Genomic DNA, 26,147 nt, shown 5'->3' with positions numbered 1-26,147 from the left:
CCCTGTCTCCTTGTTCTCCTTCCTTTAGTCCCTAACATCTGGGTAGACTCACTGTTCCCTAGAGCTTGAGGCGTGTCTGTGTTGCCCCCTTGTCCTTGTCCTCTTCTGTATTGTCTCTTAGCGTTGGCTCCTTGTTTGAAAACTGAGAGTCATGACAGCACCCAGCCCAGTGAGTAGTTGTGAGGAGCGTGTAAAGGAATGAGCAGCGTGACCGTGGCTGGTGTCTGCAAGACACTGAACGTTCCATCCCCCCCCCCCCCTTACACAGCCACCTGCTGGCACCGGTGTCTGCTTGCAGAGGCCACCCCATCTGTGAATCACACTCCTGAGCATTTCTCCCCTGATTAGGACACACACTTGCGTACTTATAGAAATCAACCCATCCTTGGGCCAGCCCACTCTGCCCTCAAGGTGGCCGCTGCAAGTCTGGTCTGCAGTGGACTGTTGGAGAATCTGGAGGCAATCCCGGTCAGTGAGGTTGTCCTGCCTGGGGGTGGGGACTCTCTGGGTCTGATCCTGGTCTGACCCTTAGATGAGGGATGTGACCTTGCTAGCTCCTGGGTTCTCTCTAGACCACCGTGTCTCCATGTATGAAATGAAGGAGTTGGGTTGGTGGGCCCTTGTGTTTGCTCAGTTCTAGCATCTCTGCCTGCCTCTCAGAGATGGCTGGGCTGTGCGTGACCCCATGGGTTCAGCATGGTCTCTGTCAGGCAGGGGCTTCTCCACTGGCAGGGGCTGAGCTGGGCCCTTCCGGTCACCTCTGGGCTGCTTCAGGCTCCCCAAGAAGCAGTGTGTTTTGCCCGGAAGCTTTCCAGCCCTGATTTCTGCTTCTGACAATGTGTCCTCCAATGTTGTGTTTGCTACTCTAAATGCTTTATTTATCGCCCACTCCCTCCCTTTCTGGGGGAAAACTTAATTACCCAGCTGTCTTAATAATAGTTTTACACAGTGCATTCCTCAGGTTAATTAGCTGTGTAAATCCAACAGCTGTCATTTTTATCTCTTGGAAACAAGCTGAGGAGCAGTAGCCAGTTGCTATGCCCTCCACCCCAACACACACACACACACGCACACACACGCATGTCAGTGCACCCACATGTACATCTCCCAACAACCACTGTCTTTCTTTGTTCGACGGTTATCTGTTTTCTGGACATTGGCAGGGCTAATCCGGAGGCAGAGGATATGTGAGCTCCTCATGTCTCTGTACTTTGAGACTGCCTCTGATTAAATTGTCTGTCCCCCTGTTTCCCCAGAAGTTCTCAGCTGTTCTGAAACTTCCAAAGCTCCTGCCATTGGCCACTCTTTTGGATGAAGCATTGTTGTGTTCTTTGTTTGAAATACAAACACTCTTGAGAAAGACACCATATCAATCTATTGTAGACCACTATATCTCAGCCAGGGTTTGCTTATCAGAAAACTAGCTGTGTTGGGGAGCCTGGGTGGCTCAGTGGGTTAAGCCTCTGCCTTCGGCTCAGGTCATGATCTCGGGGTCCTGGGATCGAGCCCTACATCGGGCTTTTTGCTCAGCAGGGAGCCTGCTTCCCCCCCCCCCCGGCTGCCTTTCTGCCTGCTTGCGATCTCTCTCTCTCTCTGTTAAATAAATAAATAAATAAAATCTTAAAAGAAAGAAAGAAAGAAAACTTGCTGTGGCTTTTGTGAAGGGTTCCAAGAAAGTAAAGGCCAAGATGGGTAAGTTTTGAGGGATAGAAGGACATGGAGAGGGACATTGGGGGAAAGTGTTACTGTCAAAAGGAAGCAAAACTTGGGTTGCTGGCATGTGAGAGTCTTGGGTCCTGGTTGTTATGGGCTGGGGGATACAGCTTGTGGGGCTAAAAGGATCGAAGAAGGGGGGGAAGCTGAGATGGGAAGGCCTAGATAAACCCAAGTGGCCTCAAACTTTGCTGGCCCATTGCTTTTGGGGTTCAGGTCTCCAGAAGTTCTGGCAACATTTTGCAGACCTTCTTTACTTCTTTGTCCTCGGGAGCTGTAGGAACCATTGTCACTGGCAGAGCCTGCAGAGGTCCAGATAAGCAAAGCAATTCTCTGCAGTCGGGTCTAGGGAAATATCTCTGTTTCTGGAGAGGTCCAGGCTGGGGCAGAGGCTGTCCTTCCCAGGGAAGAAGGGAGGGAGCATCCTGACAACCAGCTCTGGTCTCTGCCGGTGGCTGCCAAGTGACCTCTGTGTCCCTTGAATTAGAACCGGCCAAGAAGGTTTAGGTGCAGACATCCTGGGACAGAAATCCCTGCTTTGTCTCTTCCCAGCTTTATGGACTTGGACACGTTTCTTAACTTCTCTAAGACTTGCTTTTCTATCTGTCAAATGAGTATATGCATATTTTAGTGGAAAATACTGATCTCAGAGATTTGGGGAGGAGGCAATGAGATAATGTATGCGCAGTGCCCGGGAGAGAGCCTGGTGCAGTGTCATTTCTGGGTGTGTGGTGCCCATCATCTCCGACCAGCTTCAGAGTCAGCCTTCTGAGCTTAGTTCGGATGCGAGAGGGCAGCATGGAGTGAAGGCTTTGGTGAAGGTGTCACTTCATGACAAGGGAGAAGATGAAGTTGAAAGTGCCTGATAGCTCTGGGGCTTTCCTCCTCAGCAGAACCTGGGGCTTTCCTCCCAGCGGAACCCGACTTTTGACCTTTGCCACCAATATCCACTGATCTAGAAGGGCTGAGGCTTGTGAATCCCAGTGGGGGCCAATGGAGGTCTTGCTGACCGAGGGCTGTAAGGGCTCCTTCTTCTGCTCACTTAGATGAGAGGCGCTTTTTTCCAGTACGGCATCTGGATAATGTCCTTTTGGTTTTTTTTTTCTTCCTTCCTTTGCATTCTTGTTCGGAGTGTTTTAAACTTCTGAGCAGATAAGCTGGAGTAGGGGAGAATTCGAATAACGTGTTAGAGCAAGAAGGAACTTCATTATCTTATTCCACGCCTGCATATTACCAGTGAGGAAGCTGAAGTGGAAAGGATGCCTTTTCTTGCAGGCAGCTGGATTTTTTTTTTTTTTTTTTTTTTTTTTTTTTTGGTCCTGGCTTCCTTTCTTTAGGCCCTGGCTGGCGGCCATGACCCTGATGCTATCTCCTTAGATAGACACAGGCAGTCTCTGGCTTGCTCATGGGAGGGAGCTGGGCCGTGAAAACCAGAGGCTGTTTCCACTTCCCCCTCGAGTTAGCTCCGTGTTCTACAAAGGCACAGAGCTTCGATTCACGTTTACCTACCTTTTCCCACCGATTTCCACTGTGATTCAGGTTCCTGCTGGCTCTCGCTCTCTTCTTTGCCCTCCCCCAGCTCTCTGGGAGGGTTTGTCTTCCGGCCAGACTGTTGAGCTTCTAGAAGGCTCCAGGATAAGGGAAGAGGCCCAGCCTTTCCAGATGGAGAGCAAGTAGGAGCCAAACTGGCTGGAGGCCTGACAGGCTGAATTGATAATAAGGCCGCGTCTCTGAGGTAGCACGGCCGGGAGAACTGTTGGCCAGTGGACCCCAGAGACGGGGTCTTCTGCCGCCGAGGGCTTCCACCTCTGGGAAGGACGGAGGCACGAAGCCCATGGGAGGGGAAGAGCCTCGTGTGGAGAGTCCCGCACACACATTGATACACATCCTCACGCAGGCAAACGAGAATGAATAGAAAGGGAAACTGAGGCCCAGAGGGAAAGAGAAAGTTAGCAGCTTGTCTTCCCATGGGCGCCTGCCGTAAGCCTCTCTGCTTCAGGTCTCCAGCCAGCTGGCTGGCTGACAAGCAGAGCCACTTAAAATACCTGTCCCCAGCCTGTGGGCTCAGCCTGTCTCTAAGGATGGCAGTAAATCCCTCCTTCAGCTGTGTTTCTATGATAAGCAGCACGTAGGTTTTAAGCCCACGAGGGCATCTGATCGTCCATCAGTGCCTGCACACGTGGAAGGAAGGTGGGGCGGGTGCGGGGCACCCCTGGGCTCACTGGGAAGCCTGAGCCAGGAGGCAGGGTGAAAAACCCATACAGACATTTTTTAGTTTTCTTTACTTTATAATAATGTCTACTTTCCTGAGTATAAAAGCGAGTATATATCCATGGTATTAAAGTTGAATATTATTAAAGAATAAGGGAAAAAAGGTCCCTGTCATCCTATTACCCAGAGATATTAGGGTCAGCTGCTTGTGGCGGTCATTTTTGTAGGTCAGATTGGCTGAATAGCAGCCGTTTCATATGGTTCAACCTAATCTTTTGGGGTGTTTCCTTCCAAACACTTTCAGTTCCTTTCAATTTACGTATTTGAGAACATGACAGATACATGTTTATGCCCAGCCTTTGTTCTTCATAAAACACTAGAATGTCAGCATTTTCCTCGAGTAATGAAAGGCTTTCTGTGAGCAGTCTTTTTAATAGTTACATAATATTTCATCCTTTGGGGACCATCAAGGTCATTTCCAGTTCCAGGTTGAGGCGTTCTAGGTCTGGTGCCCCAGGCCTGAGGAAAGAAAGAGCCTTGTTTCTGGTGCTGTCTTGGCCAGGGAACAGGCCGGGATCAGGTCCCAGCAGAGCTGGGGAGAGAGCTCTGGTGACAGGCGGCCGGAAGGCAGCTGGCCCTTGTCTCTCGGCGGGACATGTGCTGAGTGCATACAGAGGCTGGGCAGTGGAAAAGTTTGCCCCCGAGAGGCTGTGCAGAGTGGGGAGAAGGGCACGCTCCCTGCCAGGGACCAAAATAGGATTCTGGAGGAGAGTCAGATTCCAGCGAAAGGCTTCTCTTGCCCAGAAAGGATTATTTTATGTGCTCAGGTATTTATTCCAGCACTGACACATCTACAGTTTCTGTGTTAACTGAGCTGGGTCAGCCTGAGAAGCCAGCTTTTTTCCCAATGTGCTCTCTCCACCTCAGGCTCCCCCATGGTCAGCAGTGGGGTCAGGCCAAGCCCTTTGAGTGAGACAGACATTATCACCCTTTCCCGTGCTTCCTGTGATGTCTGTGCACCCACCTGGTTTCCTAGCAGAAGTGAGAGGATGACACAGAGGGAGGGAGAGGGAGGGGGAGAGAGGGAGAGAGAAGGGGGAGGTGGTAAGGGACCCTCTCTAGTGTTGGTTGGTGCTGGGGCTGACATGGCTGTCGGTCAGTAGAAGAGTCACTAACCTTTTGAGCCCCATCTTTTTGATTTGAGTTCACATATATAAAATGGGAATAATATTCCTTACCACATAGGGCTATTGTGAGGCTTAAATAGGTTTTCATATTCAAATTCCTAGTGCAGTACCTGGCCCATAATGGGCTCTCTGTCCTGTCCTGTTGCTGTTTTGTCACCTCCCTCCCCCATCCCTCCTTTTAAACTCCCTGACTGCAGGAAGAGAAAGTCTAGGGATAATTAAAATGTTAGCACTTACTGAGTATTTGCTATTCATTCAATAAGTATTAAGGGCCTACTCTGTGCAAGGGACTTTTCTAAGCACTGAAGATACAGGAAAGGAAGCCATCGTGGAGTATACTTTTGTAGCAGACAGTAAACAGATAATATAAGCAAATACATAGACAATAAATGCATGATATTTCAAGTGGAGATATGTACTATGAATAAAAATGTAGCAGGGCAAAGAATGGATGAGCAGGGTGGGAGGGGCAGTGAGCAGGGAGGGAGAGGCAGAGAGAGGGGCAGTGAGGGGGAGGGAGAGACAGTGGAAGGGAAGGGAGGAAGCGAGTGTTCCTTACAGGGCATGTGTGCTGGCCATTATTTGAACATTAAATATCATACAATTATTGTTTAATAAAGCACTTTTGGACCTGATGAGGAAACCTCCAAGCATCAGGAAGGCTGACGATTCTCTTATTTTGGAGGTGAAAGCTGGAAAGTGGGGTGGAAAGCAGAGGCTCAAATGGCGAGGACTCTAGATTCTGCTCCTGCTTCTGTACTGCCCCAAGCTTTGTCAGCCATGGAGAGGCACGATGGGTGTTGGGCAAGGAGTTTCCATCACCCCAGGCTCAGGCTCAGCATACCAACTCAATCCCTTTGGGACAAACCTGTCTGTTAATCAGTTCCGCAGACACTACCCTTTCTAAGACATCAACCTTACTGGCTTATCACCTTCCCGGGACAGGGCAGAGGTTCAGGAGCTGGAAGGCCTTGGAGAGGCCAGAGCTCTCCCCTGGTTCTGGTGAGTGGAGGCCTTAGAGGGAGGCAGAGGCTTGGGTATTTGGAGTACAGTTGTCCCCACCCCGAAGGAGCCCCGGGCCAGTGAGATTCTTGTCCAGGCTTCGACTTGCGGGGGACTGTGGAGCCCTCTGAACAGTGTTCTTTACTCTGGGCACAAGATCTGGTAGCGTGGTAACTCAGAGAAAACAGAATTTGTTTGTGTTGCATGGGGGGGGCTGAGGCAAGGTCATGCCGTCCCTGTGGGGGGTGTGGGCACACACACATACAAACTAAGAGAGCAAGGACCATGTACTCGGGCACTGTTCTTTTGCTTGGGGATATCTGCCTGGTGTGGGGCCCATGGGGTTCAGTTCTGTCTCTTGTCTCACTCCAGGGCGTGGGCAGGCCTGGGGAGCTGTGGTTTTGGGGGGAGCTCCCCGGTGAGGTTGTTTCCTTTTTGGCTGCCTACCTTGGCCTTGATCTTCACGAAGGGACTCTTGCTATCAGCCTCAGGGCTGCAGATTTCCTCTGTCCCATGCATTCCTGGCCTTGGGACCGCTTAACCACAAAGCTTCATTTGGTGGGGGACCCTCAGATTCTTTCCTGTGGGTAGGGAATGCCAAACCTGGGAAGCATCCTCAAGTCCCAGACATTGGTGCTGTAACGCCTTTGAGATCATCCAGATGTTACTGTAATGTTGACTCCCTAAGGGCAGGGTCTTTATTTCATTCTCTGTTATAACTCTGGAGCCCAGAGCAGGGCCTGGCACATAGTACACATTCCACAAATATTTGTTGAATGTTTGAATGAATGACTCTAGTCCAACCTCCACTCAATCTACAGACGAGAAAACTGAGCCTAGAAGATGGGGTAACACAGAGCTAGAACTGGAACCCCAAATTTCCTTGTCTTTTTTTTTTTCTGTGCCCCATCTCCTTGATGCTCAGAAACTCAGTTTACCCTGGAGTGGCCAGGATGAGGTGGGATGAGATACAAAGCTCTCTAACGTTTACCTAGCACACAGCAGATGCTAAATTAAAATGAGTTCCTCATCTCTTCTTCTTTTGGCTCTTGATACCCTCTTCAGGTTTCTATTTTTTAAAAGATTTTGTTATTCATTTATTTGTTTGTTTGTTTAGAGAGCGAGAGCAAGCGAGGGGAGGGGCAGAAGGAGAGGGAGAGAGAGACTACCAAGCAGACTCTGTGTTGAGTGTGGAGCCTGATGTGGGGCTTGATCTCACAACCCTGAGATCATGACCTGAGCCAAAACCAAGGGTCAGATTCTTTTTTTTTTTTTTTTTTTTAAAGATTTTATTTATTTATTTGACAGACAGAGATCACAAGTAGGCAGAGAGGCAGGCAGAGAGAGAGAGAGGAGGAAACAGGGTTCCCGCTGAGCAGAGAGCCCGATGTGGGGCTCGATTCCAGGACCCTGGGATCATGACCTGAGCTGAAGCCATTAGCTTTAACCCACTGAGCCACCCAGGCACCCCCAAGAGTCAGATTCTTAACTGACTGAGCCACCCAGGCCCAGGCATCCCTCAAGTTTCTCTTTGAGGCAATGTTCGGTACCAATGTTTTTCTGCCACCTAACACCTCTTTCCTGGCAATAGTGCCTATTCATTATTCACTTATCTATATGTTAGGAGGAACACAAAATAATTATATTCAAAGATGACCAGTAGCCTTGTTTTAAGATGCTAATCCTTCCAATGGTGTGAATGAAACAAGTGGATCCCTGGGGGTAGGATTTTCACATAGGGGAAGTTCTAGGCTCTCAGGATGCAGGGGGGAATCCTGTCTGGACCCCTCTCACAAGACTCTATCGACTCCCTCTCCCGCAGTGGCAGATGAAATGCTGCAAGTGTGACTCTAGGTTGCCTCATAATTACAACGGTCACCGAGTGGAGAATGTGGTTTCGTCCTCTGGCCCCATGCGCTGGTGGCAGTCACAGAATGGTGAGCTCTGACCACCTCCAGGGGCCTAAACTTGTGGGAGGTCCCACAGTGTGGGAGGTGGTTGGGGGGTACCCGGGAGCCCTTTTGGGTGTCCCAGGCATTTCTTACGGCAGTAGGACATGCGTGGTTGCAGACCTTCTGCCTCTATATTTGAGGTCTCTCAGATGTTGTAGGTAGAAGAATTTGCTAGAAGTTGAGGAAAGGGTAAGAAGAGTGAAGAATGCCTTTATTCCCCCCACTTAGTTGCAGTGAGCTTGTTGTAGGAGTTGAGCTTGTAGAACAGACATGTTGAAATCCTTCAGTGTGTTAGGGTCATCAGGAGATGATGGGAAGGAAATTTGGCCAAGGACAGGTGGGATCTTGAGCAGGAAATACAGGGAGAAGCACATTGGTACCACTCCTCTCGAGAGGGAAACCAGGGGATGGATGTTAGCATTTCCGACTTCCCAGAGCTAGTAGAGTCCAGAGCCTTTTTTGGACTGGGAAGGTAGAATTTTTCTGGTCTGAAGTTTCTACTTTTGGTCCTTCCAGATGTGAACCCTGTCTCTCTGCAGTTGGACCTGGACAGGAGGTTCCAGCTTCAAGACATCATGATGGATTTTAAGGTTTGTTTCCTGGGGATGGCAGTGGGTAGGAGAGGGGGACCCTGGGGCATGTGGGCTTGGGCTTAGGGAGAGCACAGCATCCTTGTCTCCCCAGGCTTGGGTGATGAGGAGGTGGGCTCCACTTCTCCAGGCTGAGGGGACACTTAACCCTGAGTCTGGGTCGAGGTGACAGAAGAGGCCCACTGCTGGGAGCACAGTGGCACCTCCAGGCCCCCTGTCCTGGCCATGCCGTGGTTATGGATCTGTTTCCTCTCTGTATCCTCCATCCTCAGCCCATCTGATTCATTCAGCTCTGCCAAGTACGAGTTCCACTGGGCCTGGTCAGTTATCTTGCAGTCGTATATGTATATTCTTGGTATGTTTAATGCTTTTGCTGATGAGATTGAGTTTAACAAACAGCCAGTGACTGGCCCATCCTTATGAAAGATGTGCTTTGGGAGCAGCACCCTTGGTGGGCCATTCACTGCTGTCGCGTCTCAGAGTAACTTTCAGATTCTGCTTTTAGACCAGCCTCCTGATATACTCCTTTGGGAGGGAACATTTTTGTTCATTTGTCATAGCCCCCCCCCCCTTTTTTGAAAAGATTTGATTTTATTCTTTCTCCAGAAATAGTCAAATCTTTAAGGATCAAGCTCAGTTAATAAGATTAGGTGAGCATGAAGGGTGATATCATTTTCAGGAGCTAAAATGAGCTGTGAATAAAAAGTGATAGGATCTAATTTCTTCCTTGGCTCCGAAAGTTAGCTCTGAGATCCTCTCTTCAAGAAAAGGTCAAAAGTATTTTGAGAAATGGCAGTATCACTTGAATAAATGCCGTGTCTAAAGGGGACACCTTTGAAGGGCAGCATTCATCTGGATGGATATTGTTAGTTACACTGAGTGTGCATTACTCATTCATTCATTTACTTGTCCGTTCACATATACTGAGCACTGCTGTATGTTAGGTCGGGGGACAGATGCCAGGGGTGGATAGATGAACAAAGCTAAGTCATGGCTCTCACGTTGCTCTAGTTTATATTGGGAAGACAGGACTGATGAGGAGGTATGACAAGTGCTCTGATATTGGTAGGAAATGGTGCTGGGAACACAGAGAGGTGTCCACCTTGGTCTGTCTTTGGCGGGGGGAGTTGTAGAATGCCCAGGAAAAGGTGAGCCTTTATAGGACACTAATAGCCAGGCAAAGGGCAAAGTTCATTCTTGGCAAAAGAGGACCACCCATAAAGTGCAAAGGCCTGGAGGGAAGAGGCAAGAGGCAAGAAGGTATGCAATGGTAGAGGGGTGGGCTTGGGTAAAGGAATGCATATATAGGGTCTGGAGGGGGAAATGTGTATATGGTGGTGAGAAGTAGGGATGTGCAAAGTTGCAGGCTGGTGAGAGATGAGTTTACAGACATAAATGGGGAGGAGGGAAGTGGACTAAAGCTTCATGCATTCATTCAATGAATGACTGAGTGCCTCGTGTGTGCCAGATGTTGGGGGTGCACCTGGAGCAAGACAGACAGAGGGACCTGTGATTTACTGTAGTGGCTCTCAAATAGGGTATTTGGCAATTTCTGGAAATATTCTAGGTTGTCACAACTACGGATATGCTATTGACATCTCCTGTGTAGAGGTCAGGGTTGCTGCTAATCGTCCTGTGATGATTCGGACGGCCCCACAGGAATTAGCCAGCTCCAAATATTAACAGAGCCAAAGGCTGGGAAACCCTGGTCTAGGGGGAGAGGAATCAGAAGCAGCAAGCCAGATGATTGCAAATTGTGGTGACATTTATGAAGGAAACAAAATGTTGGAATGGGGTAAGGTGGGCAGAGTGTGGGCAGAAGAATGTGTGCTAGATCGGTACAAAAAATCTTGGGAGGAGGTGACATTTAAGCTGAGGACAGAAAATGAGAAGGAGCCCACAGGGGGAAGAGCATTCCAGGCAGAAGAAACAACCTGAACGAAGTCTCTGAGGAGGGAAGGAGCATGGTGCAGCTGAGGGCTTGGAAAGGTGGAGGTGCAAAGGGCCTGAGGTTTGCTGAGGAGACAGGCCCACATAGCACAGGACCTGGTCAGGAGTTCAGACTTATTCAAGAACGGGCAGGGGACTTGAATAGACATCTCTCCCAAGAAGACATACAGATTGCCAGCAGGCCGATGAAAAGATGCTCAACACCATTAATCATCAGAAAAATGCAAATCAAAACTGCATGTGTCTATCATCTCATCCTTGTTAGAATGGCTACGATCCAAAAGACACGATGTATGTGTTTGTGAGGCTGTGGGGAAAAAGGAACCCTTGTGTACTGTGGGTGGGAGCATAAATTGATGTAGCCACCAATGAAAATAATACAGAGGTTCCTCTACAAGCTGAAAATAGAACTATCCTATGATCTGACAATTCCACCTGGGTATATGTCAGAAGGAAACGAAATCCCTGTCTCAAGGAGATATCTGTACCCTCCTGTTTATTGTCACATCATTCACAATAGCCTGAGACATGGAAACAAGCTAAGTGTCCAACAGCAGATGAACGGACAAAGAAAATGTAAGCCCTATCCATATGTCTTTCCACAATGGGATAGTCAACTATAAAAAAGAAGGAAATCCTGGCTTTTGTGGCAATATACGTGGACTTTGAGGGTATCCCACTAATAGAAATAAGTCAAAGAAAGACAAACACCAGGTGTTCTCACTTATATGTGGGATCTAAAGAAGCTGAACCCACACAAACAGAGACTAGAAGGGTGGGTGCCAGGGGCTGGGGGGCAGGGGGCAGGGGATGGGGAGATGTTGATCACAGGGTACGAACTGCCAGATGTAACATGAGTAAGTTCTGGAGATCTAGTGTATAGCGTGGGGACTGTACTGAACAGTGTCTTAGAAAACTGGAAATCTTACATGTTACCACCACACACAGAAAATGGGAATAAAAGGAGGGGATGGGTGTGTAACTACGACAATAATCATTTTGTGGTATGTACATGGGGCAAATCATGACACTGTACCTCTGAAACTTATATATATGCCAATACTCTCTCAATAAAGCTAGAAAAAGGAGAGCAGTGGGAAGCTGGTCTAGGTTTTTTCTCAGAGGGGTGACGCCGTCCATGTTGTGTGTGGCGGTGGGTATGACCAAGGTGAGAGCGAACACCAGGGAGGTCGGGGGGCACCTACAGGAGAGAGGTGAGGGGGATGGGCCGTGAAGCTGTAGACAGGGCCTGGTGTGGGATCTGTTTGGAGACTGGGCTTCTGAACCTGGGAGCCATCAGCGTAGAGATAGCATTGAGAGCCCCAGACATGGGTCTTCCCCGGGGGGAGGAAGGACACCATGCGTCATGCTGAGAGGCTTGTCCTTCATCTTTAGCTAATGCAGACCCATAGGGGGGTCAGACAGTCAGCTAGGAAACCCTGTCCAGTGAGGTGGGCAGAGAGGGTTGGAGGGCCCGGACGTTTGGCTGTGGGATAATTTCCTCGCCTGACCATTGGGTGGTGGGCTGAGCAAGAATCACATTCTTGTGGAGTGTAGATCACCTTTCTCTTGGTGTCCACGGTTCCCCTGGGGGAAATTGGAGGGGACCAGTGTTTGTCAGGAGAATTGGACCCAGATGCCCTGAAGCCCGCTTGCCCCTCTTGTGCCCCTTCTCCCTCTCTCACTGTGATTCTTTCGGGGGAACCACCTGTGCATTTACCTGCCCATTTTGGTGATGTGTCTCTCTGGTGGCCCCTTCCGGCCAGTCCGCAAGGCCCCTACCCTGTCTTTGTCTCCGCAGGGGCCCATGCCCGCTGGGATGCTGATCGAGCGCTCCTCGGATTTCGGAAACACCTGGAAGGTGTACCAGTACCTGGCAGCCGACTGCACCTCTGCCTTCCCCAGGGTCCGCCAGGGCCAGCCCCAGAGCTGGCATGATGTCCGGTGCCAGTCCCTGCCCCAGAGACCCAGCGGGCGCCTGGATGGGGGGAAGGTAGGTAGAGAGGACTCTGAAAAATAGGCACATGGTTGTGTGTGTGGGGGGGAGGGGGTCCCTGACACCACGTTGCTCCCACAGTCCCCCAGCCCCTGGAGAAGAGATGGCCCCTCAGGGTGCCTTGCTGTCTCCTGTGCTCTCTCGCCACTCCCAGAATATTTGCTGTTTGTCCCCTTTGGTGCTCAGGAGGAATATTTCAAAAACATGTCGAGGGCACTGCATCACCCAACCCTGCCCTCTTCCTTAGCCGCTGCCCCCGGCTCCTTGGCATGGCCCATCATGGAAAGGGTAAAATCCATTCTGCTGCAGTGCGAGGACTTTGAGATGGTTAGTTTAGATTCAGGTGAGCAAATTACACAAATTGAGTTCGAGCTCTGATTTCACCTGGATAGGGCTGAACTTAAGAATGTGCTTTCTCAGTTTAATCCCTCCATCTGGCCCTTGGGGAAATTCAGGTACAAGCCATAGGTCCGGGTTACTGGAACTTAAGCCCTGAGGGAGAAAGAGAGAACTTGCCTCTAGAAGCAGCTCAGAACTCTCTCCCTGACTCCTCGCATCTGGGGTAGGGTTCTTTCCTAACTGCCTTTCCCCTCCCCAGCACTTGAGGGAGGCCTCGGGTTCTGTCCTCCCTTCTCTGGTTCAGGCTCTCTCCCCGCACCCAGTGCTCGGCTCCCTGTGGACGGTGCCTCTTTCGTTCACGGGAACAAGTCCTCCTGAGTTACAGCCCAGCCCACACCCATGTTAATTAACTACATTCCCTAGACTCCAGAGCGGAACACAGGACTTTTTCCCTGATTTGTGGAGGGCTGTCATGAAGACTCTGGAGTCCCACAGAATGAGCTGTTTTTATGAAAAAGGGAAAGCATCGTGGAAATCGGGGTTGTCTGGAGAGTGGTAGTGACCACACCCATGAATCCTTGGGCCCTGGGCCTTCTCATTCATCCGAGGTGTTTGCAAAATTAGTATCCCCTAAACCCTCCTGTGTACATCTTACTATTATGTCTGACCCAAGGAAATCAGGAAATTCTTGGGATATCCCTTTTTTCAAGTGGAGAGAAGTTATCTACACTTGTGTGCATGCACACATGCACACACACACATATATTTAGGGCCCAGTGATCATCTCACTCCCTCAGGGTGCTTGGCAGGCCTCACATCCATGGTCTGCTCAGGGTTCCAGGGGAGAAGGATCTTTGAGCCATGAGACAGGGATGGAGTATTGGTGGGAAGGGAGACTTCCTCTGAGCTTGGGGTATCCCAAGTTTACCTCTTCCCCAGGTCTTCCCTCCCGCTTTCTCTGTAGGTTCAACTTAACATTATGGATTTAGCATCTGGGATTCCAGCCACTCACAGTCAAAAAATTCAAGGTCAGTGTGGTTACTCCTCCTGCTTGTGGTGGGACTACGGGTAGGGAGCAAAACTTGAAACTTGGGACTTGAAACAGTTGGTTGGTTGGAACTTGGGTCGCAGAAATTCCCTGGTCTTTCTTCTGTCACATGGTTGGATGTAAGACTCACCGGGCTTATTCCATTGAGCAGAGGGGGTGGTGAAATCAGAATTCCTTTCCTTACTCATCCTGCCCTAGGAGACTTGATTTCGCATCTAACTTCCTTTCTTTACTTTCCCTTGCCCAACCCCCTCCCCCTCACTGTTTGCCCCCTCTCAGAGCTGGGGGAGATCACCAGCTTGAGAGTCAACTTCACCAGGCTGGCCCCTGTGCCCCAGAGAGGCTACTACCCCCCCAGCGCCTACTATGCCGTGTCCCAGCTGCGTCTGATAGGCAGCTGCTTCTGCCACGGCCACGCCGACCGCTGCGCCCCTCAGCCCGGAGCCTCCGCCGGCCCCTCCGCGGCAGAGCAGGTGACAGCCCCTGGTGGGAAGGGCTGAGGGGAGAGAGCAAAACCACAACGGACTGAGGACATTCTGGGGGCCCCTATAAAAGAGGGGAGGGCGCTCAATTTAAGATGTGGGTCTTTAACATTTTAGTGAGAGTGGAAAAGAGTCTAAGTGATGATTCCTTCCAAGAGCAGAGTTTTGTAGCCCTTCCTAAGCCTGCTGTCTGGCCTGGGATGGTTTGATTTTCAGTCACCTGTAAGCACATCTGTGGGTCTCGCGGGGAGCTTAAGGCGATGCTGCTCAGTCCTGGCTACACGCTATAATTTCCGGGGGAGCCTCTGTCCTTAGATATTCCGTTTTCTTTTTTTTTTTTTATTGGTTTTTTAAAGCTTCCAGGGGATTCTCAGCGCTGCCCGGGTGGAGAGGCACTGATTTGGGGACTCTAGTCCCACCTAGTGGCGAGGTCCAGGGTTGGGTGAGAGAAGAGAGTCTCCCATCTTGCTAAGTCTACCCCAGAGCCTCTGGCTCAGATGGGGCGGCGATGGGAAGGGAAGCTCTAGCTTCGCCAGCAACCCTGGTGCTTTGGCTAGGAAAGGAAATGTGAGAACCATCAGGAGAGGGGAGAGAGCCTTGGGCCCCCGAGGCGGAGGAAGCTGTCTTTTCGCTTTTTTGAAGCATGGTTCTTCGGTTAACATCAAGAGCTCATTTGCCCTGGGGGTAGAGGGGCACAAGGCAGTCATGGTAAAATGGCCTGCGAGGGAAACACAGGTGCTGGGAGCTCTGGGCAGCTTCGTCCTTCCCCCGGCTGGGCCAGCCCCTGCCCAGGGCTCCAGAGGAGGCCAGCTCCAGGAATGTGTCATCCGTTAGGGCCTGGAGACGGAGGAGCAGAACACAGGCGGCAGAGGACTCAGTGCTGACGAATGAGGGATGCAGTGTTCCGGGGGCTGCAGGAGGCGGGACAGGGCACGCCCAGCCCCAGGGGCTCTCGAATCTGGCCGCACCCCCACCCCTTGAATCACCACTTTAAAGAGTTCTGATGTCTGGGCCTTGTCCCTGAGACGTGGATCTGAATTGGGCCTGGCAATGGTATTTTTTAAAAAAGCTTCCCCCATGACTCTGGAGTTACATCCAGGGTTGAGATCCACGGAAGTGGAGGAACCGGGGAGGCCCGGTGGAGAAGGTGCCCTTCCAGCTGGCAGGATCCCACTGGTGAGGGCAGGAAGAAGGGAATTCCGGGCGGGAAGATAAACATCAGTAAAGGCCAAGAGGCGGGGAAACGTGGCTTGTGAGGGGTAGAGCTGGAGGTGCAGTGGCCCTGCTCTTCCAAGGGGGAGTAAAGGTGGGGCAGACGCCATCCAAGTCCTTCCTGCCAGGCTGAGGGTGTCGGGCTTAATTCAGAAGACAGTGAGCACGTAATCGCTAGTCTGTCTTTATATCTTAATGAGTCTAGTAACAATTGATCATAACAGTCCCATTGCCAAGCAGCCGTGGTCAAAGATGGTTAGAACATAGATCTCCAGAGGGCCCACAAAGTTCTGGAATCAGAGTTTGCCAATAAGGGTGTCTGGGCACCTTCTAGGTGCTGCTTTGGAATGGGCGTCAGGGGGATGTCCAAGGGCAAGGAATGAGCTTTTGTTTAGTTATTTTTTAAAGATGTATTTATTTATTTGAGAGAGAGAGAGAGAGAGAGAGGGAGAAAGCACAGGGGGAGGGGCAGAGGGAGAAGGAGAGAGATTCCCAGGCAGACTCCGCCCGGAGCGCGGAGCCCAATGTGGAGCTGATCCCACGACCTTGAGATCAGGACCTGAGCCGAAACCAAGAGTCAGAGGCTCAACTGACTGCACTATCCAGGTGCCCCAGGAATGAGCTTTAAAAAGCCTAGTTAGAGTATAAGGGCAGGCACATGCATGTACACATGTGTGCACACACACACAGCCACACATACACAACAGCACACAGGAAGGCAGCTAGGAGTGTCCTTGGAGCTGAGTGAAGACTGGAGGAGGTGGGGAGTCTGGACCCTGAGTGGTGGGGGGTAGAGGGGGAGGGGAGCTGGCTGGGACATTCCCATGTCCCATGGCTGGGACATTCCTTTGAGAATGATTCTTGCTAACTGGTGGCCCCTTTCCCAGGTCCATGATGTCTGCGTCTGCCAGCACAACACAGCCGGCCCCAACTGCGAACGCTGTGCACCCTTCTACAATGATCAGCCCTGGAGACCCGCAGATGACCAGGACCCCCACGAATGCCAGCGTAGGGTCCTGGACTCACCCCTGCCCCTGTAGTGACTGGGGGGGTGCTGGCCCCTCTGGGCCTCAGTGATCTCACCTGGACACTGGAAGAAACTGTTCTTTACTATTTAAATCTAACCTTCATCACACGCCTGTAAGGGAAGCTCTCCTTATTCTGTGGGGATGGAGAGTTTGGGTTGCAGCCACTCTCTGCCTCCCCAAACCTTTTCTCAGCCAGGCCCAGAGGGACCAAGGCTGGTCCGTGCTCCCGATGCCACATGGCCTTCATGGTATCCCCAGATCCTCCCTCTTCCCCTCCACTGGCCTTGTCCTGTATAGGACATATCTGGTTCTTTACTTCAGAGGGCCTCCTGGAGTCAGGGCCTTTCTCTGCACAATTGGGAGAAACAAGGGTCCCTAGCCCAGAGAGAGGCTGTGACCCGGCAGGAGATCTGTGGTGGCAGTGGTGGTTGGGGCTTGGGATCGATCATTCAAAGGGCTCCCTTTTTGGCCCCACATGGGTGTTATTCTTGGGTTAGTCCCCACATTGGGAGTTAGGAGGCCTGGGTTCTTACTCTAGTCTGCTTTCTTACTGGACATATAATCTTAAATGAGTTACACAAGCCTCCCTGGGCCTCAGTTTCCCCATTTTCTAGACCTGAACATCTTGCAGAGTTGCAAGAGATGCCAGAGTGTTAGTGTGGAACGTGCTTTGTGGACGGAAGCAGGGCTGCTCTGTGGGTCAGCCCCGGAAATCTCCTTTTTCAGGGTGTGACTGCAACGGGCACTCAGAGACCTGTCACTTCGACCCAGCTGTGTTTGCCGCAAGCCAGGGGACACATGGAGGTGTGTGTGACAACTGCCGGGACCACACTGAGGGCAAGAACTGTGAGCGTTGTCAGCTGCACTATTTCCGCAACCGGCGTCCTGGCGCGCCCATTCAGGAGACCTGTATCCGTGAGTAGGGGCTCTGGGGACCCAGGTATCGTCCATCCACACTCTCCCTGGGAACGCATGAGCCCTCAGGAAGCATGAAGCCTTTCTTGTTTGTCAGGACTTGGGGGCAATTGTTTTGACTTAGCTGTGCACTTCTAAGCAAATCACTTAGCCTCTCTGGGTCGTCAATCAGTCAGTCAGTTGATAATTAGGTAGCTCTTATTTTGGACACAGGAGAGACAAAAGTAAATAGAAGAGATAGTTCCTGCTGTCAGGAAACACACACACTGTTTGGCAATGGAAACCACATACGACAAAGGCAGACGAAGCCCTTTGTCCGCATTATGTGACTGCTTTTACCATATGGTAGTGTGGTTTGCTCTGTATTTTTCTCCCCACTTCCCCCCAATATTGAGAACTCCTCCATGGCAGGGATTACATCGTCTATCCTCAGGCTCTAGCACCATGACAGTCACATAGCTGATGCTGAAGAAATGTTTCCCGAAGGAACGTGGAACAGCCAAGAGTGACTTAGCACGTCCACAAGGCCAGTGCGCTCACACGGGGCAGAGCAGAGTGAGCCGAACTGATCCGAATCAGGCGAGGTTAATCACAAAGGACTTTTCTGATAGAAGAAGAATCTGCATTTTGAAAGGCCTGCAAGAGGTCTGGGTGTGGGGAAGGGAGAGCGCTGGCTCGCATCCGTTGCTGTCACTGGGGTATGGAAAGAGTAAGAAAGGCAAGCCGAGTTCTGTTTCCCGCAGTTACTTGCTGTGTGACTTGGAGTGTGTCCCCACCTTTCCGGGCTGTCATGAGGGTTACACAGAGCAACAGGCAAGCGTACCCAGCTCAGCGCTTGGCACACAGTGGTTATTTGGGAAAGAACTTCGATAGTATTTAACATGTGCCAAACACTGTTTTACCTGCTTTTCATTTACTCATTTATTCCTCAGAGGGAATCTCTGAGAGTTGTATTATTGTACTCATTTTAGAGATGTGGTAACTGAGGCCCAGAGGAGTTAAGTAACCTGACCAAGGTTGTAAGGTTGTAAGTGGTGCAATAAAGATCTGAACCAGGCAGTCCGGCTTCTACAGTCTGCTCTTCACGTTCTGCTTTTCCTCTTTATGTTCACTGTGGTGGTTGCTTTTGTCTCTCAGCCTGTGAGTGTGACCCCGATGGGGCTGTGCCGGGAGCTCCCTGTGACCCAGGGACGGGGCAGTGTGTGTGCAAGGAGCATGTGCAGGGGGAGCGTTGTGACCTGTGCAAGCCAGGATTTACAGGACTCACCTATGCCAACCCGCAGGGCTGTCACCGTGAGTAGGGGGACCCAGCCTGGGATAGCAAGGGGAGGGTGAGGTGGGCCCCCAGCCACCTGACTTAGCTCACAAGGCGGTACGCTGGGGGCCGGGTGCCGTGTCCTGGGCGTCCAGCAGGTGGCAGCGCAGGACCGGTTTGGAAGGTGGTACTGAGTCAGCTGGAGGGAGGGAGGGAGGGAGGGCTGGTGGTTAGGTGCCTGGCAGGCCTCCTGAGTCAGCCAGGCTATCTGGAAAGAACGACCCTGCCTGGTTCTTTCCCCAGGCCGGGTCCTTTCCCTGATGTGTGTCCCCTAGGGGTGTGCTTTGGTGGTCTTGTGAGCTGAGTAACCCTCTGTCCTGCAGGCTGTGACTGCAGCGTCCTGGGGTCTCGTCGGGACATGCCGTGCGATGAGGAGAGTGGGCAGTGCCTGTGTCTGCCCCACGTGGTGGGCCCCAAATGTGACCAGTGTGCTCCCTACCACTGGAAGCTGGCCAGCGGTCGGGGCTGTGAGCCGTGTGCCTGTGACCCTCACAACTCCCTTGGCCCCCAGTGCAACCAGGTACAAGAGGGGGTGGTCCCCTGGGTCCCTCCACAGGAAAGGGGGCCTGCCCACCCACCTCTGTCTCCCCTGCATGCTGCCCAGAGTCAGACTGGGCTGCTTCTCCCCCATTCTCCTTGGGGAGGCCACCGGATTTCCCTCCTGGTGCGGATCTGAGCCTTCCGTGAGCCATTCGGGGCTTTGACATCCCAGCCCATCCCTGAATAGGTGCCCTTGTCTTGGGGGCACACCCTCTCTGCAGGCGGTCAGCGCGTCCTGGACCCTGTGTGCTGACCAGGGATCTGGGACGCGGGCCCCGACAGGGTCCCCGACCAGGACACGGGCGGGCCTGCGAGGGACGCTCCCTCAGGGTGCTCTCCCCCACAGTTCACAGGGCAGTGCCCCTGTCGAGAAGGGTTTGGTGGCCTGACGTGCAGCGCCGCAGCCATACGCCAGTGTCCCGACCGGACATACGGAGATGCTGGCACAACGTGCCGTGGTGGGTGCCTTACTGAGTGGGGGGATGCGAGGGCTCTGGGGGCGAGTGCATGGGTGGGCAGTGCATGGAGGGCTTGCGGCAGGGTCTGTGGTATGGGAGGACATCCTGTATTGGAGCATGTGGGGTGGGCCCTGGCAGCCCCCTGAGAGGGTGTATTCCCCGCCACTGCTCCAGCCAGCCCCAGGGCCCCCTGGCGTCAGGCGGAAGAACCCTGTCCTCATGTCCTCATGGTGGGGGGTGGCTTCACTCCTTGTTTGCCTGAGACAGCACTTCCCAGAAGCCATCTCCAGGGCAGCAGCAGGGAGGGGAGGAGTTTCCTCCTAGATGGAGAAAGTGAGTCCTGAGGGGAGAGGTGTGGTTTCCCCAGAGTCTGTTTGACAAGCAGCTCCAGGAGCGTGGGACCTGGAGCGTGCAGACCTGGGTCTGGTCTTAGCGTGGCCTCTGTCTTGCCAAGTGGCTGGGGCCAGCAGCTGTCCCCATGGCCTCGGGTTCCTGAGGGCCCATAGCACTTTTTATCCCTGTGTCTGTTGCTGTCTACACGTGTGGGGGAAGGAGCGTGGTTGACTCTGTCACAGAGCGGCTGTGTGAGCTGGCGGATGTCTAGCTGAGGGTGGTGCCTGACACACAGTAGGTGCTAAGTGAGGGCATGCTTTCGTTGCTGCCCTTGCCCTGATTTTGCTCTGGCCTTGACTGTCTGCTGTTCCAAGTCCTGTCGCTGGGCCCTGAGGTCAGACCTTGCTTTAGGCTCTCCCCACCACATGCCTTTGGTTCCTGACCCCCCACCCTGACCACCATCTTTACCCACTTTAGCCTGTGACTGTGACTTCCGGGGAACCGAGGGCCCAGGCTGTGATAAGGCCTCAGGCCGCTGTCTCTGCCGCCCTGGCTTGACCGGACCCCGCTGTGACCAGTGCCAGCGAGGCTACTGTGACCGCTACCCGGTGTGCGTGGCCTGCCACCCTTGCTTCCAGATCTACGATGCCGACCTCCGGGGGCAGGCCCTGCGCCTCAGTGGCATCCGCAATGCCACTGCTGGCCTATGGCCGGGGCAGGGCCTGGAGGATCCTGACCTCACCTCCTGGATCATGGATGCGAAGAGCCAGATGGAGCAGATCCAAGCAATCCTCTCCCGTTCCTCAGTCACCGAACAGGAGGTATCCCAGGTGGCCAACACCATTTTCTCTATCAGGTAAACTTCCCCTTCCCTGCCCAGCACCCAGGAGAATTCTGTCATGCGGGTTCACATAAGTGGCACACGCTGGTCCTTCGTTCTGCTGGCACAGCCCTTTACAGTTTACAGAACATTCTCACATGCACGCTCTCTTTGAACTATCACAGCAGTCCTGTGAGGTTGGTGTGCTGGGTGTCATTATTTCCGTTTTGCAGGTGGGGAAACAGGCACAGACAGGTGTGGGACAGTCACACGGCCACTAAGGGGCAGAGCTGGGCAGGAGCCCCGGTGTTCTTCCGAGTGCCCGGTGCTGCCCGTGGGAGAGAGTCAGCTTGGGATTAGTCACCCTGGTGCAGGGCATCTGAGAGGCAGGGGCTCTAAAAATAACTTGTATTTGCCTTTGGAATGGGAGCGGTCCCACCCACGCCTCCTTCCTACCAGCAGAGGCGCCTTCTTAGGTTTGGTTCTGGAAGTTTCTATAATTAGTTTGCATTCCCCACGCATTAGCTGATTTTTCAGTGCCCAGAACCATCCAGGTGTGGGATTGACCTAAGTCTTAGAACTGAGTTGGTGTTTGGTAGACTGAAAAAGCAGGCATGGAAGGGTGTCCATGGAGGGACATTCTGTGCCAGAGCAAAGCCTGTGGGTAAAGAATGCAAAGCTTGTGGGAGGGAGTTGGCAGTTGGTAGACCAGCAAAGGGGAAGGGGAGAGAGGAGAGCTGGATGGTTGTGGGCCAGGGCTGGTGGATCCTGACCCCATTTGGGTGGAGACCCCCCCAACAGCTGTGGGTGCTCATGGGGAGGTGTGGGCTTCAGAGGAGAGGCCTAGGAGCTTGGCAAGCAGGTGGTATGGGGGGAAAGCCGACGTCAGCCTGCAGCGAGTCAAGGAGGAGGGGCTCATGGAAGCCAGCTCTGGGAAGGTGCGGCAGGCTCGGGATGGTAGAGTCACACAAGTCGGGGAAGGAGAGGTTTGTGATCTGCCTGCCGAGGGATGGAGGGAACCTGGGCCAGCTCTCTTGGCCTTTGTCCGGCAGAATCCTCCTCAGCCTGTGGAGTCTACATTCTGTGGCCCTTGCTGAAGACCTCTCTCTTTCCTGACTCAGAGAACTTTCTCCAGGGGCTGGCAGGTTCTGGGGAAGCAGCACCTCTCCCAAATTTTTGTGAAAGCTCTTCTCCCATCACAGGCAGACTCTCCAGGGCCTGCAGCCTGATCTGCCTGGAGAGGAGGAGGCCTTGTCCCTCTCAGAAGACCTGAAGAATCTGGACAGAAGCTTCAATCGTCTCCTCATTACGTATCAGAGCAAGAAGGACCAGTTTGAGAGGATAAGCGGCGTGAATCCTTTGGGTGAGGAGGGCTGCTCAGGTGCCCGAGAGGCTGAGCCCCACCTCAGCCCCGCACCTGCTGCTTCTCCATCTCCAGGCCTGGGGGGCCAGGGCGGCTCAATTCCCTTCTTGTCTTCCCCCAGGGGCCTTCCGGGTGCTGAGTGCAGCCTACCAGCGGTCCTCCCAGGCTGCCCAGCAGGTCACCGACAGCTTCCAGCTGCTCTTACAGCTCAGGGACAGCCGGAGAGAGGCAGAGAGGCTGGAGGGTCAGCTGGGAGGAGGAGCCGGAGTCAGCGGTTCCCAGCTTGTGGCCCTGAGGCTGGAGATGGCTTCCTTGCCTGATCTGACACCCACCATCAACAAGGTGACTCAAAGTGTGGAACCCCACGTCCTGGATCTCCCTGTTCCAGCTTGTCACAAGCCAGCTGCTGCCATGCCTCCTCCTGGGGCAGTGTGAACCTGCCCCACGTCCCCACCCGTCCTGATCTTTGGCCCCTCACGGTGTGCTCAGTGGTTGCCAAGGAAACACGTTTTTTGGTGCCTGGTTGCCATGGAGACGTCTGGCTGTTTGTTCCCTGGGTGTGGGCTGGAAGTGGTTGTTGAAGAGCCTTGGGTACCCTCTTTGATGCCCCCTTCTCTCCACAGCTCTGCGGGGGCTCCAGGCAGACGGCCTGTACCCCAGGAGCGTGCCCTGGAGAGCTGTGTCCTCAAGACAATGGCACAGCATGTGGCCCTCACTGCAGAGGTGCCCTCCCCAGAGCGAGTGGGGTCTTCCGGATGGCGGGGCAGGTGGCCCAGCAACTGCAGGGTTTCAACGCCCAGCTCCAGCAGACCCGGCTCATGGTGGGTGAAGCCACGGCAGGGCAGGCGCACGTCGGTCAAGGCTAAGGCAATAGAGCCCCCAGGGCAAGTCGGTTTTTATTTCGCAAGTCAGGAGACAGAAGTCCAGAGAGGTTAAGTAACTTATCTGGGGCCCCACAGCAAGTGAGAGGTCGAGGAGGGGGGCCAGTGATTTGGGCTTTTTAACCTGACTCCACATCATTGCTTCCAGAGCCAAACCAGGTTAGCGCACCGTGTTTCCCAGTTAGATCGTGGGTAGCGGGTAGCCACAGAATCCCTGAGGGCTGCTGGGAGGTGCTCTCGGGGCCTTGACCGCCGCTGACCTATAGCGTGTGCCGGCAGATCAAGGCAGCTGAGATGGCCGCCTCAAAGGTGCAGTCAGACGCTCAGTACCTGGAGACCCAGGTGAGTGCCAGTCGCTCCCAGATGGAGGAGGACGTCAGGCGCATGCGGCTCCTCATCCAGCAGGTCCGGGACTTCCTGTCAGGTGAGCCTGGCCCTTACCCTCCTTTGGCCTGATGTCTGGACTCCTGCCTGGCGCTGGACCCTCTGGTCTCTCCATCAAGCTCGCTGCCTCCTCCCGTCACCTCCAGGCCACCTGGCCAGGGGCCCCCCGCCCACCAGGTTGGCTGCCAGAGCCCTTCAGGTGTTCTCGCTCCTCCCCTCCTCCTCCAGAACAACCTCCAACAGCTTTGAAAGACGCCAGCGTGGGTTTACATCCCACTCGTGCTCTGAACCCCTCCCTGCCTTTCCCTCATTCTTGGAGTTACTGTGGCCTCTGCGCCCCTCCTGGGTGTGGCCTTGTGTCTTCCCTGCTTTGCTCCCTGCCCATCCTTGACCAAGCTGGCTCTTACCTGCCTCAGAGACCAGACACATGCTTTCTTGGCCTGGAATCCTCGTTCCAAGGATGCTGATTCTTACCCTCATGGTCTCCATTGGAAGACCATCTCCCCAGAGGGGCCTTTCCCGACCACCGTATTTGGTCCTCCTCCTGCCCTCCGCACCCCCAGCATCCAACCCTCATGGTCTAACCTTTGTCACACTGCTCCAAGCCTGTGTTGGTTGAATCCGTTTGTGTATGAGTGTATCGTAAGTCTCTCCACTAGGTTCTGAAGTCCAGGGGGAAGGGACGGCTGGCTGCCTTGTTCACTGGATCCCTGGCACCCAGCATAAGGCCAGACACAGAAAAGCACCCCATCTTGGTTGAGGGGATGAATGAAGCAGATCCCCTCTCTTGCTGGCCCAGGAGCAGAAAGCTCCCTGGACAGGACTCAGGGCAGGTTGCTTTTCTCTTGGCCTCCTCTTTCACTTCTGCAAACTGGGATGGTAGTATTTCACGGTTCTTCTGGGGACCTAGTAACTGATGTAAAGTGTGTTTTGAAAAATTAAAGTTGCCTCAGGAATATGAGCTGATATTATTAGATTTCTGGTCCCTGCCTGGGAATTTACTTGGCTGGGAGCCCAGTTCCTAGGAGCCGAGGCCTTGGTGTGATGACAAGGCTCTTCTTTGCTACTATTGGGGTGCCTTTGCTCCCAGCAAGCCCCAGTCCCTGCCTGGGTGTGGGGGGCAGGTTGGAGAGGGGTGGGGAGGGTCTGCAGCTGTGGCTTGTCCGAGGCCAGGCTGGAGTCAGCCTCCCGTTGAGCCCCAGAATGGGGGAGAGTGGATGCAGGGAGATGGTGCTGTGGAAACAAGGACTCAAGGGCAGGGCCACGTCTGGGGCTTGGACTTGCAGATAAGGAAATCCTCCCCGATGCAGAGCCTAGTGAGGTGGAATGGCATCAGCCTTGACCAGGGGGTAGGAGGCAGGTTAGGAAGTCTCTGGGCTCACGTGGATAGGCGGGGAGTCCCTCTTGTCCTCTGAACCGTATGTGTGTCTCAGATCAAGTCCTTTGACGGGACCAGGGGCAAGGAGAAGGAACAGGGTCTGAGAAATGCTTGATGCTTGCGAAGGGCCCAGGACAGTTCCTGGCAGTCTCCACAGCAGTGGGTTTTGGTGTGTAGAGAACTGTGCAGGGGCACAGGTATTAACCAGATGCTGCCGTGTGCAGGGTCAGTGTGGGGTATATGTGAGAGGCCTATGGGGGAAAGAGGACACGTGATCTTTCCCAGGTCCTCAAATGGAGTTCACAGAATCATCACTCAGGCTCATTGAGTGAGCCTAAATGCCCAGCACCATTCTAAGTGCTTCACGGGTATTACATGATGTAGTCCTGGTTGCCTACCACTTTGTAGAGGAGGGTTTCGGGCACAGGGAGGTTAAGGAACCTGCCGAAGGACATCCAGCTTGGAGGGAATACGGGTAGGAGTCTTCTCACTCTGCTGTACACACTCTAGATGATTATACTATTAGATGGATACACACACACACACACACACAATTTTTGCTTAAGTTTTCCCTCTCTCTGGATTGCTTTTCTGCCCACCTCTCCAGACCTGCCTAAGTCCTATTCCCCCTCTAAGAATCCTCTAGATGACCCATTCTCCAGGAAACCCCCCCCACCCTCCCATCACACTGGGTTAGGGCACCCCTCCAGTAGCCCTCTGAGCCCCCTGTGCTCGCCCTTGGCACTCAGGCTGGCCATCCTTGGTTAAGTGCCTCTCTGTCCTACTAGGTTTTGAGCTCTGTGAGAACAGGGATTGAGTCTGTTTTGATTTTCAGTCTCAGTTCCCCACGTACTGGCCTCAAGTCCCAGGACAAACCATCTAGGTGGTCGGGTGCCCCCTTCCCCTCCCACGTCAGTCCCTCGATCTGTAAAAGTGAACGGGAGAGATAGGGAGGAGATGCCACATCTGTACTTCTGACCTTGCTCTCTGAGCCGGAGTTGGCTTATAAAATCCTTGCTGACCGGTGGTTTGATTTCGTCCTTTTGGGTT

At 53.1% G+C, this 26,147-nt stretch overlaps 1 protein-coding gene across 5 annotated transcripts in view; it reads left to right on the top strand.

Moving 5' to 3' along the window:
- The window catches only part of LAMB3 (laminin subunit beta 3), a 63,463-nt gene that overhangs the window by 30,711 nt on the left and 6,605 nt on the right, over positions 1-26,147 (top strand). For 4 of the 5 annotated variants that reach the window (XM_080825281.1, XM_080825280.1, XM_080825283.1 and 1 more), the window contains 15 exons: positions 7,936-8,050; positions 8,582-8,655; positions 12,407-12,598; positions 13,905-13,968; positions 14,268-14,461; positions 16,570-16,690; positions 17,437-17,625; positions 18,763-18,918; positions 19,264-19,460; positions 19,827-19,938; positions 20,749-21,127; positions 22,294-22,454; positions 22,576-22,796; positions 23,078-23,275; positions 23,615-23,759. In XM_080825281.1, coding sequence (XP_080681407.1) covers positions 7,936-8,050; positions 8,582-8,655; positions 12,407-12,598; positions 13,905-13,968; positions 14,268-14,461; positions 16,570-16,690; positions 17,437-17,625; positions 18,763-18,918; positions 19,264-19,460; positions 19,827-19,938; positions 20,749-21,127; positions 22,294-22,454; positions 22,576-22,796; positions 23,078-23,275; positions 23,615-23,759 — 2,518 coding nt within the window. The remainder of the gene's footprint in view (positions 1-7,935; positions 8,051-8,581; positions 8,656-12,406; positions 12,599-13,904; positions 13,969-14,267; positions 14,462-16,569; positions 16,691-17,436; positions 17,626-18,762; positions 18,919-19,263; positions 19,461-19,826; positions 19,939-20,748; positions 21,128-22,293; positions 22,455-22,575; positions 22,797-23,077; positions 23,276-23,614; positions 23,760-26,147) is intronic. The other variant, XM_080825284.1, reaches the window with a different exon arrangement.

The sequence above is a fragment of the Martes martes genome, assembly GCF_963455335.1.
Source record: "Martes martes genome assembly, chromosome: 15".
Taxonomy (NCBI): Eukaryota; Metazoa; Chordata; class Mammalia; order Carnivora; family Mustelidae; genus Martes; species Martes martes.
This window is presented reverse-complemented; position numbering and strand designations above follow the sequence as displayed.